At 38.5% G+C, this 16474-nt stretch overlaps 1 protein-coding gene across 4 annotated transcripts; it reads right to left on the minus strand.

The window, feature by feature from the left end:
• Positions 1 to 348: 348 nt before the first annotated feature.
• Positions 349 to 15823, minus strand: LOC122878150 (disabled homolog 2-like). 4 transcript variants are annotated; one of them, XM_044200555.1, is made up of 10 exons: positions 15684 to 15823; positions 15345 to 15505; positions 10491 to 10621; positions 8014 to 8112; positions 6939 to 7070; positions 5650 to 5736; positions 5482 to 5529; positions 5288 to 5335; positions 4307 to 4397; positions 349 to 1671 (listed from the first exon to the last, which is right to left on the minus strand). In XM_044200555.1, the coding sequence occupies exons 2-10, from the start codon at positions 15427 to 15429 to the stop codon at positions 1364 to 1366; spliced, it is 1029 nt and encodes a 342-aa protein (XP_044056490.1). In that variant the 5' UTR covers positions 15430 to 15505; positions 15684 to 15823; the 3' UTR covers positions 349 to 1363. The 4 variants fall into 4 exon arrangements, with proteins under 4 accessions (XP_044056490.1, XP_044056491.1, XP_044056493.1 ...); XM_044200556.1 differs by having other exon boundaries at positions 15345 to 15698; XM_044200558.1 differs by lacking the exons at positions 15345 to 15505; positions 15684 to 15823 and adding an exon at positions 15184 to 15338.
• Positions 15824 to 16474: the final 651 nt, after the last annotated feature.

Consider the following 16474-nt stretch of genomic DNA (forward strand, 5'->3'; position numbering starts at 1 on the left):
CAACATTAACATACTGCCAGCCAGTTTCTTTCAGTTCTTCTTAAAAGGTCAGGTTTTTCATTCAATTCAGTTTTATTTACATATTCATTATGTGTTTGAAAATGTACAGTAATATGTATTAGGGGCACTGTGAGGCCATTTCAAGTAAAGCAATGTTATCCGTTTCCTTTGTCTTTCTGGCAACATGTGTTTACACATTTTCTCTCTTCGTTTTAAAAAAAGCAAAAAGTTAATCAGTGAAAGAAGGAAAACAGAATGAATGAAATAATTTTTGTTAAAAACCACAAGACAAAGTGACGTACTCTAGTCTGAAGAAAAATAACACAAAGTTAAGTTAAATGAGCCTCCTTGTATGTTCTCTACTTTATTTTAAGTGCAGTACATGAGCAAACCTAAAGAAAACTTAAGAAAAAGACAGCAAATTGTAATTAATTTGATATAGAAAAAGCAAAGTAACATGTAGAAACCAAACAAACAAAGAAAAAGTAATTTCAAGTATCAGATAAAGCAAAAAGAAAAAAACAGAACATACTGTGGATTGTATATGAGCAAAAGAAATTAAACATGATTAGTATCAACTGCTGATATCTATATCAATATTATTTAGCAATCTCAGCTATCAGTTCTTTTTAAGGGAAACAAGACCAGTTTTGTTTTGGATCAAACTTGTATTTTCCAGTTTAAACAGATAGAAAATGTCGTGGAGACCTTATACTGTAACTCTGACTGACATGTTGAATTGCTTCAATTTTCCAGTTTTGTTGAATATCAACACAAATATTTGATTATTTATGCAAATTAAAGAAAGAGTGAATGTTCTAGATTCACGTAAATAGAAATTAAATTTGCGTGGTTCTCAACCAGCAGCTATTTACTGTATCTTTTGTTATTGTTGTTGGTGGTTACACAAATAACACTAGCTCCAAGATCTTTACCTAAGCCTCACTGCTCCTGTCTTTAGAGTACTACTACTAATAATACTACTGCATTCATTTACAACTGAAAACAAACACGTGCATCATAGGTGTCCGGTCATACTGTCTGCTTACTAAAAGTTAATCCCCACCTTCCACCCAATCAAAATTAATCAAATATTCAGTGGCCGTAAATGGAAATACAAATATATTGAAGACATGTTCATAGTAGAAACCATAGCAGATACATTCTCTTTGGACTTCTCTTGAAAAATTAAATAAGAATTCATCAATCAAAACAAAAGCCATCAAGCCATGTAATTTTTCCCCCCTTTAATCCAAACCACTTTTCCCATTCTAACCAGTTCATGACAGGAGGGGATTATGGTCGAGGGTGGGAGAAAGCGACTGCAGTGGTCCTGTTGCTCCAGCGGGGGCATAGCAGGAGTTTAAAGGGGTGGGGTACCCGTTGTGTTTCCTCCCCTCATGACTCCAGGCTGAGAGCCGTGAGCCTGAATCAGGCTGCCTGCAGGGGGCGCTGCGATGCCTGCTGGTGCCCACGCTGCTGCCATACTGCCGGGGATTGTGGGCCAGGGCGCCACAGCTGGACCTGCCCACTGATTTCCCAGAAGCCCCTGCTGGCCCCAGGACATTGTGGTGGGAGAGTATGGGGGAGAGGAGTATGGAAAGCCCCCTACCGGCTGTGTGGGGAACATGGAGAGGATCTGAGAGGTGGAGAGCAGTGGCTGTGGAGACTCTGAGAGGAAGGAAGAAGATAAATTAAGTGGGTCTTTAAAACTGCTCTGGTTGTACAGTTACATATTAATGTTTGGTCAAACTCCTGAACCAAACAAAATATTGTCTTGGCCTGTCTACGAGACAGTGTATTTGTCACAACCCACTAGCCAAACAGAACTGTGATGTTGAAACGATTGATGTGCTGAAACAGACAGTTGATTAATTGTTAAGGCAATCAGATCAATTGCCGGGTAACATCGCAGTGATGACAAAACTCTAGGAAGTCACTGCACCTGGACGCTAGTTGCCAAGAAATAGTTCCAGCACATAACTCCCTGTTGTTTTTACATTTTCAGTTTGTGTACAGATTAAACATACAGTCTTTTAATTAGTGAGCATAAGAGATGCTGGCAGGCAGAGTATTTTACCTTCAGACTGAGCCAGGCTAGCTGTTTCCACCTGTTTCCAGTCTTTACGCTAAGCTAATCAAGATCTAGCTTTCTATTTAATGAACAGATATGAGAGTGGTATTGATCTTCTTCGATCTAACTCCTGGCAAGAAAACAAATAAGCGTATTTCTCAGAATGTCGACGTATTCCTTCAAGTTATTCATCAAGCAGAAATGGCAAACATTTGTTCCAGTTCAACAAATTTGAGGATTTGCTGCTTTTCTCTGTTTTATAGTATCTTGTAAACTCAATATATCTGGGTTTTAGGCTGTTGGTCGGACAATAAACTATTTAAAGGAGTCACACCTTGGGCTCTGGGACATTGTCATGGAATCCTTTTCCACTATTTTATGATATTTTGCAGACTTTACAATTTATCACTTAATCTAAAAAAAATCTACAGGAAATGAATCATTAGTTGCATCCCTAGTTTATATTGGGAACCCTGAATTAGTTTAATGGCAAAGTTTTTAAAGGTTCACTACCAGTCTTTGATTACTAACTGGTTATTCTTACAATATCCATTCATCCCAACTATAGTATGTTCAATGTGTGGTTCTTTTAAAACCACTTGGTTAAGGTCTGGGAAAGGTCATTACCATTGTTAAGTAATAATAAAGGACCAACACAAAGCTCTCTGATGTCGAAGGTGTACATTACACCACCCCACTTTAAACTTTTACTGCACTAAATGAACATCACACTGCTGCCTACTCACACATGAACTCACTCTGGAGACATTTGGAGATATTTGTATTCTAAAAAAAAAAATCTTGTTCACTTATTTGTTTCTGTAATTCCATACATCATGATTTTATAATTTCTCCAGGAGAAATAATGAAATCTTTCAGTGTGGGAACTGAGCATGTGTTGAGCGAGGCATAGTAAATCTGTGAGATAATTTGTTTCATCATTGATACACAGTGAACACTTCACATTCTTCCGTCTTACTGTATATAATAAGAAAACGTGACTTAAACTGCGCTCTTTATCAGCTGTACCATGGGAATTGTGTTATTCTCTCCCGGAGTACATATTAAATGTCATGAACAGGGATATCATGGGAACATACTGTGTACACTAAGAGACACTGTGTGCATTTCTCTTGCACCTCCAGGTCAAAGGTCAGAGGTCAGTGTATGTCTCAGATTGCTGCATGATATTTTCAATTTATCTCATGATGTATAATGTTCAGTATATTTTTGTTAGATAAAGTGCTTACTTTGCTGCAAACTGAAATATTGTTATTTGATGTTCAATAAAGATATGAATAGAGTTTTTGGCGTGCGGGCTCCACAGCACTTCAATCATCTTACATAGATTCAACAACAGTGTGGTGTGTGTTAACACGCTGTGGAGGTGTCACGCTCTGATTCAGTGAGACACAAAGGAGATGCCAACAGTGAGTCACTTTGAAATCTAGAAGATGCCAAAGGTCAATGTTTGTCTGATGGTCTCGTAGTTTTATGACAGAACAGCCTGATGTTTTTGATGATATTTATTTGCATGACAGGATATCAAACAGATATCAGATCAACTCTGAGCTAGATATCTGTATGAATCCTCCCTTTGATGTGATGGCAAGGACTGTACTAACAACATATTTTTGTGCCTACATGTACGTTAATCACAATCAAGCCTGCAAATAAAACATCAAAACTCTCAAACCAGCTATCTCTAAAATCAATCAAATTAAAGTAGACGTTTCACAAATATGGCTTGAAATAACCTCTTCTCTATGTATAATAAATAGACAGTGTTTGGGTCAGAATATTTCTTATGAGGGAAAAAAAGGGAAAAATAGGAAACACACTTGTGAATCTGAGTCAAGTTTATCATAATTTATTGCAAAATAACACACAAAAAAATTGGAAATTAAATCCAGAATTGTTAGAAAAGCCTAATGGCTCAATTTTGTGTGTAATGTGCTTTGTTGGCTGTTCATCTGTGAAAGTATACTGCGGGGATTTTACTATGTAAAGGAAAAATAGGCTAATGTAAGAGTAAATAGGCTATGTATTTTATTAGGCCTCCCTTGTACTGCTCCCAGGCAGCTCTACAAATAAAATGCTTCAGGTCACCCATAAGGGCATAGAGTCATGGGTAACCCCAGCAAAAGAGCCTCACAGAGACTAATAGACTCAGCACAGGGCAAAAACCATCCCATGTCGGTTCACTGGTCCTGGTCTCCTGTTGTAACTAACCTGGCTGACTGGCACATGAGCTCTGGGGGGCCATCAGTGGCTCCTCCATCTGGACGGAGAAGACTTCCATCAACTCATTATGGGAAGAGGTCTGTAGACAGAGAAACAGAAAAATACTACAGTCTGCATTTGACAGCAGTAAAATAATATTTTTTATTCCTCAATCACCTGTATTTCAACCAACAATAAGGTGGCAGACTGATCTTTAATAATAATAATATTATTAATAATAACAATAATAAAACTTTATTTATAGAGCACTTATCAAAACAAAGTACAAAATGCTTCACAAAGAGAGAAATAAGATACCACAGTGAATGATAAAATATAAAATAAATAAAATACATAAAAACAATAAAATAAACAGACAGCTCAGGTAAGATCAGGATACGCTTGCCTTTAAGAGTGGGGGGAGACACGTGATAACTGACTAGCAAACGTTTATGGATATGAATGACTAAGAAATTAGGTTGTCTGAGTCAGTGTCTTCGTTTAAATCTCGTCTCAAAACACATTTTTATCTGAAAGCATATCCTGATTTTACGTGAACTGGCTGTTTATTTTACTGTTTATTTTATTGCTTTTCTGTATTTCATGTGTTTTATTTCTTTATATTTCGTCATTCACTGTGTTATTTTATTTTTCTTGTTGTGAAGCACTTTGTACTTTGTTTTGATAAGTGCTCTATAAATAAAGTTTTATTATTATTATTATTATTATAAATCATATTAACATTTAACCCCCTTGTCTCTAAAGCATAATGATGTATTTTTTAAATTATTTTTTTCTGGGGGTCAAATTTATCCATCTTTATTTGAGTTAAAAACACTGAAATCATCAATGATGTTTCTGTTGTTGTTGTGGGTACAGCCGGGTACTTCGACAAACCATTGCTTGGAAAATGTTGAGAAACCGTCATGGTTTGGTGAGGCACAGTGGATTAAAACATTCACGTCTATTATTGTGTTTTGTTTATTTTACCTGGTTTGATTGTCCTGACGAAGAGAATACTTCCTCCATAGCTGGTCCCTGAAAATAACATTTTAACATGTGACCTCCATCATTTTGGGGAAAAAATGAAAAGATAAATGGGTGTTCAATTATAAACCTCAGCAAAAGATTTGGGGGTTTCAGAAGGGTTGTTCAACATTTAGCTTTTTTATTCTTTCACTTACCTCAGCCGGAAGGGCTGAACTGTCATTTAGAAGCAGTAAGGAACTGGTCTGGAAAAACAAATAAACAAGGGGAAACAAAATTGAATGCAAACACACCCACACACCCACACACACACACAATCCCCCCACCGACAAACACTAACGATAAAGATAAATATTCTCTCTGACTTGTGCTGGTGCCTCTGCAGGTTCCTGCGGTGTCTCTTGTTCCACAACCTGACAAACCTCCTCGATGTCAACCAGGACCGGATCTGCCTGATGAACAAAGATAAACTCATCACACTGCGGACCAAACACATTCACCGCAGAGTGACACAACGTACAAAAATGACATCGTCCAGTGTCATAACAGACTGACTGGACTATGAGTGGTGTCTTGCTCAAAGTCAGCTATAATCAATGTTTTTATGAGAAGACACATAAACTGTTCTTGTTCCCTCTCAGATTTTCAACCAGCAACTAACTTAATGCTACATTTATATACCACTGAACATGGTGGTTGTTCCATGTTTGCTGTGTCTTTCTCAGGAATTTGCAAGTTAACCATAACTTAACTAAAGTGCCATTGCTCCTGATTATTGTATATTGTTACTGCTGGAGATAAACAAAGGCTGTCTAAACCTTTTCACTCCACAGACATCAGCTTATAGAAAATACTACAGGGCAGTATACAAATTATAGGAAACCATCAAAGAAAACTTGATGCAGGTTCTGTTTTTTTAAGTGAGAGCTAATCAGCTGTCAAACATATCTAAATAGCTTAGCTAATGTGAGAAAGCTTGTCTAGCCCCGTGAACGGGCGGTGCTATCATGCGGAGCAGAGACGAGTAGAGAAGAAAAGTCTGGACAAAGTTTTTCCTCTGTTTGTGCATAAATGAACATAATATAAGTTGTCTTCATTTCCATAATGTTCAGCATGTTTCTGAAAGATATTTTACCATTTTAGTCTTAATTGGCTCCTAATTGGCACCGGTTGCTATTTGTGCTAGTTATTTGTCATGTTAATTCTTATTTGTAATTGTACTTATACATCATATATTGTTATTTCTCTTTGTAGACCACAAACACACTGGCATTTATAGCCATCCTGCTATCGGCACATACATGTCTATTCACTGCACTTACAATAAAATAAATAAAATGTATAATAAAATCCACTGACCTGAGGATCCTAATTTTAATGTAGGATAAATAAATAAATAACAACATTATAATGAAAACAAATGACTGTCAGACTGGACTTGGAATGGGCATATAATATTAAAGGATATAAATATGATTTTGATGAATTTTTAGGGAATGATGCAGTTTACAACTGCGTTCAATCTGTTTCACTGGCACACTGACATTTTTTTATTGTTTAAACAACCATTACTAATATTTATGAATAACACCACCCATTATTTATATGTTATTAAGACATCCCATATGTTTCTATGTAGCACTGTGTGTGTTACCAGGTTGGCCATCTTGATGTAGAAGAGGCTGTAGGTGTCTTGGTGTTGGTAGACGTAGGCCAGCGCTCTGGGGTCTGACTCATCTTTTGTCAAAGAGCTGATTCTGCTCCTGTCATGGTCATAAAGTGCCGCCTGAAAAACAGATGATGAAAGGGATTTGGGCTTTTAGTTATCTTACAACATATCTAACCACAACACAGAAAACTACAGTCACTGCAAGAAAAATGGGAAATTAAGATATCATAACCATAAAATGTAGCCATCATCTCAAACAATTTCTCTTTCTCCAGTTTCTCTTTTGTGGTGGAGCAGTTGGCTTTTAGCTTTTCTGGATGCTGGTTCTTCACCATTAACCTGATTATTGATTTTTGGCCTTGAAACTAACAGACATATAAGGACTAGAATCCAAGTCCTCCTAAAGAGAATTGTTCAGTGCAGGCAAATGTTTGTTATGTTTGGTATCACAACAACCAGCGCTTGAACCAGAAATTGGACCAAAACAGGGGGAGTGGATCCACAACTTCCACATTAAGTGCAGTATTAATTTCACATAGGAAACACTACTTCCTCATTTCATTTACCACCACTTATTTAAATGTTCAACAGATTATTATTTGAAGAAAGATGTACAAAATGTCACACTTGATGCTTTCAGGGAAGAAAATAGAGATCTTGAATTCTAACTGAGGTGGGATTTACAATAAAGTATCTGTGGTGGACTAAACTGGTTCACTAGACTCTCTTTTGTCAGGAAACTAGATAGCAAAGCATTGGAGAATAGTTTTATGGCATTGATCCATGTCAGCTGTATAAATATTCTGCTTTACTTCCCGAAGGAATCCTGAGAATTGTCTGATTTTGAAAAAATAAAATAGACTGCTAATTTTATCTGGCATTAGTGCGGTAATCCAAGCAGGAAACACGTTGTTTTTGTTTACTGGAAAGCCACAGTGGTTGCTGTGGTTGCACAGATGAAATTTTTCAAGATTGACCATCAACCTGATAGGGGCGCTACACAGGCACAGCACTACAGGACGACACAATGAGGGAAGAGAGATCTGGGACAGTAACTCACCCCAGTCCTTTCATCCACGATTTTCAGGCCCCTGCAGGAAACTTTCAACCAAACTCTCTGCTTGTGTTTCCCCTGTTTCCTTGCTGCTGCCTCAAAGCCCTAACACAGTTGGGGTAAAAAAAGCGTTTGAGTGGTTTAAAATAGGAGTCAGAGGAGCTGAGTGTACAGTGTGGTAGGAGAGCAGAGCAGACAAATCCAAAAGTAAAATTAATGTCTATACTGATGATAATTTATATTAAAGCCACTGTGTGTAGAATTAAAGCCCTCACCTGAATCGTCTAATTAAGCTTAACAACCGTAACTTGTAACTGTAATGTAACATTTTGTTAGTAGAGAAATGAGACATTCCTATTGAAAACTGGTACAATAGCAACATCTGAATCAGAATCAGAATCAGAAATACTTTATTGATCCCCGAAGGGAAACTCTTTGTTACAGCAGCTCGCATTTACGTCAGTGCACACAGGAGAAAGTACTAGCAAAAATATAATACAAAACACTATAAAAACAGGTCAGAAAATAAATTAAGTACCAGGTGGGTATAGATATAAAATAAAATAAGTGTGAAGTACCAAGTGGGTTTACCGGTTGATGATGATAATACAGTATAATAATACAATGTAATAATATAAGTAATAAGTAGTGGTGCATGTACTGTCCAGTTTATTGTCTAAGTGTATTCCCAGGTACTTGTAGTCCTCCACAGTGTCCACACTGACCCCCTGGATGGAAACCGGGGTCACTGGTGCCTTGGCCCTTCGTAGGTCTACAACCAGCTCCTTAGACTTTGTCTCATTGAGCTGCAGATGGTTCTGCTCACACCATGAGACAAAGTTCCCCACCACAGCCCTGTACTCAGTCTCATCACCACCGCTGATACATCCCACCACAGCAGAGTCATCAGAAAACTTCTGAAGGTGGCAGGACTCTGTGTGGTGGCTGAAGTCCGTGGTGTAGATGGTGAAGAGGGAGGGAGAGAGGACAGTCCCCTGAGGGGCCCCAGTGTTGCTGACCATGCTGTCCGACACACAGTGCTGCAGGCACATGTGCTGTGGTCTGCCAGTCAGGTAGTCCACAATCCAGGACACAAGGGGGGCATCCACCTGCATCGCTCCCAGCTTCTCACCCAGCAGGGCTGGCCGGATGATCCGGTGTCTGATTAGACTAGACGTGATTATTTAGTCATCCGGTGTCTGTAACATGCATTACAGTCTGCCACAGTGTCTCTTTTGATCACTGGAGGGCAAAATCACACATTTTCACATTCACAGTAATTTGGTAGATGTAAGTAGGTAAGTTGGTAATATTTAAAAGAGTAAATTACACGTCTGACTGTGGCTAAGACTGCTTCATATCCAGTTCCCTCTGAGGAGTGTTCAGTTGCTGTGGACAATGTCTGTTTTATTTGTTGTTGTTTTTCTTTTGTTTGTTGTATTTTCTGAAAGCTGTTGCACACTATCTGATATACACTCCCACCAAATCGTGCAAAGTCCTGTGAGATTAGATGGCCTGAAGTCATTGAAATGTCAGGAGTGAGCAGGTCAGATATGTCAGAAGCCCCTTTTCCACTGCAGGCATTTTCCCACAACTCCTTTTCCATCCAATGAACCCAGTGCATTTGCCATAGATTATACAGTTTATATCCCCTTGGAAGTTTTCATTTTTTGTTGTCTTACAACATTAATGTGGCTTTTTTGACACTGATCAACAGAAAGACTCTTTAATGTTGTGTGAAGTGAAGGTAGTGAAAGTGAAGAAGTATAAAAATACTAAATACTTGTTTTGTCCCCTCCAAGTCTGTATTCAGTAGATGCACCTTTGAACATGTGGACACTGCAGTATTTCCCTATTCTTCTTTGCAAAACTGCTCAAGCTCTCTCAGGTTGAATGGGAATCATGAGTGAATTTTTAACCATGCTAGCATGTTCTGTCACTTAGTCTGTCAGTCGGCCCACTGTTTTAGTCCTAATGATTAAGGCGCATGCCACAAAACCACAAGACCCACAGTTCAACTCCCAGTCGGGGACCTTAGTTTTCTGTTTCTCTTCATTGACTTTCAAATAAAGGCAAAATGCCAAAATAATAATGAAGAAATATCTCAGTAACTAAATTATTTTTATAGGCACTGTTTTTGGACAGAATTGTCAATACTGAACGTAATGGACTAATTGGTCAAAGTCAGTCTTCATTAGTTTAGCAGCTGCCATTTTTCAATGCCACTGGTGCGAGACTGAAGACATCATCTTTCTCCAGAATGGTGTCATTCAAAATGAGGCCTGTGAAAATGACTCCTGAATCATTCCAAGTCATAACAACCACTGACGACGACACATTTTAATCTCACTCATCATATGAGACTAGACGTGATTATTTTTCTGATAAAATGACTGCGGTTGTAGAGGACGAGAACATCATCTTTAATTTAATTAAGAGAAGACAGAGAGGTAAGTTGATTTTGGCTGAGGAGGACAGACTACCTTCAGTTTCATCATGGAGTCCCAGCACATCTTGTCTCCCTGGGCGTCGGGTACTGGGTCCACGCCGATCAGCTTGGCTTTGTAGCGAACCCCATCTCCACGGAAACGGGAAGTGGTGTGAGTGGGTGATCCTGGGAAACATGAAGAGAGGAGATATAAAGGGTCAAACTATGAGGACAAATCTGTGTGAGAGTGAGGAAATGCATGTCTGTGTGTATTTGTGTTACTTAGTTGTGTCTTAATTATGTTTATGTGTCATAATTTAATTAAAGTGCATGTGTATTTGTGTTTTTTAATATGTTTGCACTGCTGTGTCATTTACTGTAATGCCTCTGTGTTTGTGTATCTGCTTATCAGTGTTTGTACAGATTATAGTACATGTGTTTTTGTGTTAATAAGAGCACATATTTGTGTGTGTTTCTTAATGGATAATCAGTACAATTATGTTGGTGTTTATATGTTTCTAATGTATTTTCTGTGTCTGTGTGCAGGGCCGGCTCTAGCCATTTTGGTGCCCTAGATGAGTTTAGCATTTGGTGCCCTCCCCATGACTTTACGTCCAGACTGGTTAGGTTATGCCCCAAGTAATCGTGGTGCAACCAATTTTAGTAGCTGATTTAGTTACAAACTAACTAGTAATTAAGCCTCTAGTGTCGACTTTACACCCTAACTTAGGAGAGAACTTGCACTTGCAGTGCACAAATCGGTGTTTAAATGGATAGAGCGTTAGCCATTATTATTGATATTGGTCAGCGAAATTTCAGCACAGTGCCTTACATTCTAGGAAGGAGCAGTTCCAGGTAGCCTCTCTGTTGTTGTACTCACCTGTGTGAACGCCTTGTGCACTGAAAAGTCCTCCACAATTTGCTCTAAGTTCAACTTTTTTGCTTGACCATTCTCAGTGTAAATATAAAACCAGTCCACTAGTCTGTCTGTCCCACTCCTCAGTTTTCAAATATTTTAAACTGAAGTCACAACTGTGACAGAAAAATTGTCAAAAACATTTACCGCTGGAGGATCCACCGGGAGCATTTTAGCATTAGGCCTCTGGGTGTGTTTGATTTGTTCACTTAGCGTGCTCACCAGGTGGTGCATTAAATCAGATTGATTGGAGTAGATGCAACCTTTTTAACTGTGTGTGTCAGCTGAGTGCATCTTTGGACGTGGGCTCTGCCCTCCTGCAGCCACAAACACACCAGCAGCTTCTTCTCTGCTTCTCTGCCAATTTAACACTTTTCACTTTTCCTTTGAGGGCGACCAGCGGCCATCAGAAGGTGGCGCCTTATGCGACCGCCTGTATGGCCTGTGCCCAGGGCCACCCTGTCTGTGTGTGTATGCGAATTGCTGAGCTAGCACTCGACTGATCCTTGGTCAATGTTTCATCTAATTTCCTGGAATGAAAACAGTAATTTAGTGATTATAGAAATGTTAGTATGTGTTGTTGTAACAAAGGTCGGCTCGTAAACAGCTTCACTCCCGTTGTGTAAGAGTTTCCTGGATTTTAGTCACTGTTTAGTTTACAGTAATGTTCAGCACAAATACACGCCTGCATTTCACAGTCCAATACAAACCAGTAGTCAGTTAATAACCTGAGCTGGTGATCGTCAAAAGCCAAATAATCACTAAAATTGACAAAAAATAGTTCCCTTTTTAAAACACAGGCTGCTAGTTTGATGATAGTAAACTGGGTAAATCAGCCAATGAAACCCCAGCATTATATTTTCACTCACACTTTAAAAGAAACTTCCATTAGACACATTTGTTACTGCTGTGTTGGGTGGGGAGACTTTGATGCAGGTGGGCTATAAATATTCTGACAATATTTAAGTTCTGCATTTCCTCCTTTGAAAGATGACTAACAAACAAATCTCTTTCCTGTTATTTGGAGAAGCTTTGGAGAGTACTGAATTGGCAAAAATAAACTGCAATAAAGGCCCACAGGATACGTGGTACATTTCAAACTGTAGCAGCAGGATAGCATACATGGATTGTTTAACTCTTTAATTCATTGATATTTGCACATTAAATAATGTGATTTCAGCCTCCCAAGAACTCGCACACTTCTTTTGAAAATGTTTGTTTATCAGAAAAAGTACAAAGTTTCAAGCCCAAATTGTCTTTTTGTCAGGTACGGAGGAACCAAAGGTCATACAACTGTTGTGTTTTATGATATGTTTTTTTTTGGGTGTCTTTAAAGAATTTTTATGTATTTTCTGCTTTTACGGCTTAATTTCCCCATTTTTTTGTTTTAATGATTTCTTTGGTCAGACATAAATGCCTGTCTCCATTTTGATAACGGTTGGTGGGTCTGTGAAAATGGCAGGATAAACAACATAAATTAATCCAGAGCTTTATCGTTCTATTGCAGACAAAGCCTGATATGTTGTATTTTATAAATACACTAGAATCTAAAATTATGTTGTCAATGAACCAAACCAAACCAAACCAGACCAAAAGCAGTCCCTAACACTGATGCTGATACTGTGGGAAAATACCATGAACTCTGTGTTGAGCAGCTGTGGCACATGAAACCTTAACCAGTGCTGTGAGTGCCAAATCATAACCATAAAAAAATAATCATGCAATCAAGTGCAGATATACATCTAACATTGGGGGGGGGGGCATTTTCAATGTATGCCTTCTGCGACCCAACCCTCTGCGGGTCTGGGGTGAATTCCTCCCAGGAGACATTTTTAGAAACTTAACCAACCATTTTAAAGCATTTTTAAACAAACATCCTAGATGATTTCTTCACTCCTGTCTCCCTCTCTGTCCACTGAGTCCACAACAGTCAATTTGAGATTATTTGGTAAACTAAATGTTATATACATGAATGTAGACTGTTGCCATCTGAAGCTTTAAGTGGATCTTTACTTATTTACCTTCATGCCTGCTCTGCTGCCACACTCTCTTCTGCTTTCTCTTTTTCTTTTGCCTGATTACAACAAAGTGAGCACACCATAAGGAGCAGCATTTGGTTAATATAAGAAACTTAGAAATACAGCTATGTAACCAGCTACTAATTTTCACTTTTTCAGCTCACCCTCTTTTGTAGTTTTCCAAAGAAAACCCTTATGTCAGAGACAGCTGGAAGCTTGTGTCAGCTGTTCTAGTACTTCTATTAGTACAGTGTAGACCCCGCTCACCCCCCAGCATCACTTTGCTGTTTATCTTTTAAATATTACAAAATAAGGCCACAGATTATGTAACCTCTGCTTCGCAGTCTTGACAAAACTAGTATCCGGTCTAACCCCGACCCGAACAAGTGGTGATTCTCTAACATAATTGGGTCATTGAGGTCCTGACTTCAGGGCTTGTTGGTTACACCTCTCTCTCTAGACTTCGAAACTTAAGCAAACTGTGCCTCTGAGGTTGTGACTCTCAAACTTTAAAACTCACTCCCAATGAACTTAATATCTAAGATTCAAAAGCAGCGTCAAACCCACCTCTTTACGTTTGGCTTTGTTGAGTTTTCCTCTCTTTTCTTTTTGTCTGTTACATTATTTTAAAGCATTTTGTGACATCAGATCTAGAAAGGTGTTGTACACTATAAATAAACATAACTTACTTATCCATGACCTTACTCTAAACTCAAAAACCAACCAACCAGGATGCTTTATTAGCATTTCCAATCCAGTATTTTATCATCAAAGTATGACTACTGCAGATGTATGTCTGTTTTTATAGGCGCAGAATTGGAATACAGTCTCACCCAAAGTGACCATACACTTATAAAACCATCATTGCTCAGGATGGCTAGTAGTTAACACATCTATAAAGCGGACTGTGTAAAATTGACATTTTTAAAGCTTACAGAGTCAAGAGGAAACAGCTTTCTGGCACGACATGAATTCTAATTTTCAGATAAACAGACATGTATCCACTTGACATGAAAGCTTCAGCAGGTTTGTTAAAAGATTTCCAGTAGATGCTACTGTATAACTCAACAAATTACATCAATCGTGTTTTTCAAACAGCTGGAACAGCTGGACACGCTCCAGTGGTGCATGAAGGAAGAACAAGGTAGAAGAACAAAACAAACAGTGTTACCTGAAAACGCTCCTATTTCCCATCAGATATTAACAAACTCACTGTCACTGATCAGACCAGGGGACATACTGTACTTTACCAACAGTATTTAGAAACACTCTAAGTCATACAGTGTACAGACCACTTAATCTCTCATTCTCCCAAAGTTGAGTCACCAATCTAAAACATTTTCCTTTGCAAAGGAATTCACTTTTACAGAGTGTGGATTTGCTTTGATTTCTGTCTGAACACATCGTAGTCTCTAGTATGGGTCAAGCTCCCAAAACACTGGATCCCCCAAAAGTTTTTGGATTTGGATTTTTTAAGGAACTCCAGCCCTCCTAAATCCAGCCCATTTACAGTCAGCAGGGTAGGCAGAACATAAATGTAGTCAGTCACCTTAACACCTTACAATAATTATATTGTAGTTACTTGTGAAAACCTGAGATTTATTCATGTCGATGTTATGAAGTTTTAACTTATCTGAGATAGCAAAGTTACGTATTTTTCTGTTTTAAAAGTTTTAACAAAAATTAGGCCACAAAAGTATGTAATAAAACACAGAAATAATCAATTTTGATTGAAAAAAAGTTATTTCTGGTCAGACAAAATTGACTTTGTTGTAATGTTATGTAACTACTAGAATTGAAGGAACTAAAGTTACCTTCCGTGTCCAAAGGGAGGGTAAGAAAATGTGAAATTCAGCAGGTTTTGAAAGGTGTTTCTCAGATCGTAGGTTACAGCCTCTGTCAAAAGGGACTACTCTGGGCTTTAGTTTTGTCTGAGAACAAATCCTGACAGTCAACATTAGCCAAGCACTTGTACCTCTTGTGCTGGAGGAGAGCCAGGTCCTGACAGCAGTTTGGCCCTGGGCAGGACAACTCCCAGGCATTTTCTCTGTCTCCATCATGACGAGGTCTGTTTGGAAATTCAAGGCTGGGATACTCAGGATGCCGTGAAAACAATGTGGCTGTCAAACCTGTTTGCTACAAAAGAGCATGCCACATCAGTTCAGCATCTTGAGAAAAAGATAGCAGGGTTGATGTAGAGAAAATCAAATAATGTCAGACATTGAAATCTGTCAAAGTGCAAAGAAAAAACATCTCCAAGTTCCTGGATTAATCTGTATTTTTGTTCAAAGAGAAAATGTTTCATCTACGTCACCTGCTGGGAGTGTGTCTATGCTCTGACCCCGCTGCTTGGCTCGACTCACAGCCAAAGAGTCAAAGGTCAGGCCGCAGACACACTGGTGATATATTAACATCCGCTGGGAAGCCCAAGACATGGGAACTTTTGTATAAGACTGAAGAGGCTTTAATAGGAAGGATAGTTAGCACATGGTGCTTTCCCTCTCTGGGGATGAGAGAGAGGTCATCTGTTTCCCTCAAGGACAGAATTTAGGTGGTATTTTATTAAAATAACAGCTGAACTAAAAGATGATTTTTGAGTTTGCTGAAAACCTCTGCAGGAAGGAAACCAGAAAAGTAAATGATAACAAAGTGCTGTTTAAAAAAAACAACAACTATTAAAACTTTAGGTAGCACTTGAAAGGATTTTGTTGGGTGACAGTTTATGAACTGATCGGAGAGAGAAAGAACATCTTGCTCCAGAAATAAATGCACTTGATAATGATGTTATATGCCTCACTTAAAATAGTTGCTTAGTGGCAAAATGTAGTATTTTGCACTTAATTATTCATGTATCATTTAATTTATATGAGGTACCCCAGTGATTTAATATTGCAAGTCCATTAAGCTGGGGGACTGCCAAAGTCTACAGCCATGCTACCAGCCCTTTACAGCGGTGCTTTGAGATAAATGCTAATGTCAGCATGCTAACATGCTCACAATGATAATGCTAGCATGTTGTTAAGCAGGTATAATTTTACCTTGTTCACCTTCTCAGTTTAGCGTGTTAGCATGCTAACATTCACTGATTAGCACTAGACACTGAGG

The sequence above is a fragment of the Siniperca chuatsi genome, linkage group LG6 (assembly GCF_020085105.1).
Source record: "Siniperca chuatsi isolate FFG_IHB_CAS linkage group LG6, ASM2008510v1, whole genome shotgun sequence".
NCBI classification, from domain to species: domain Eukaryota; kingdom Metazoa; phylum Chordata; class Actinopteri; order Centrarchiformes; family Sinipercidae; genus Siniperca; species Siniperca chuatsi.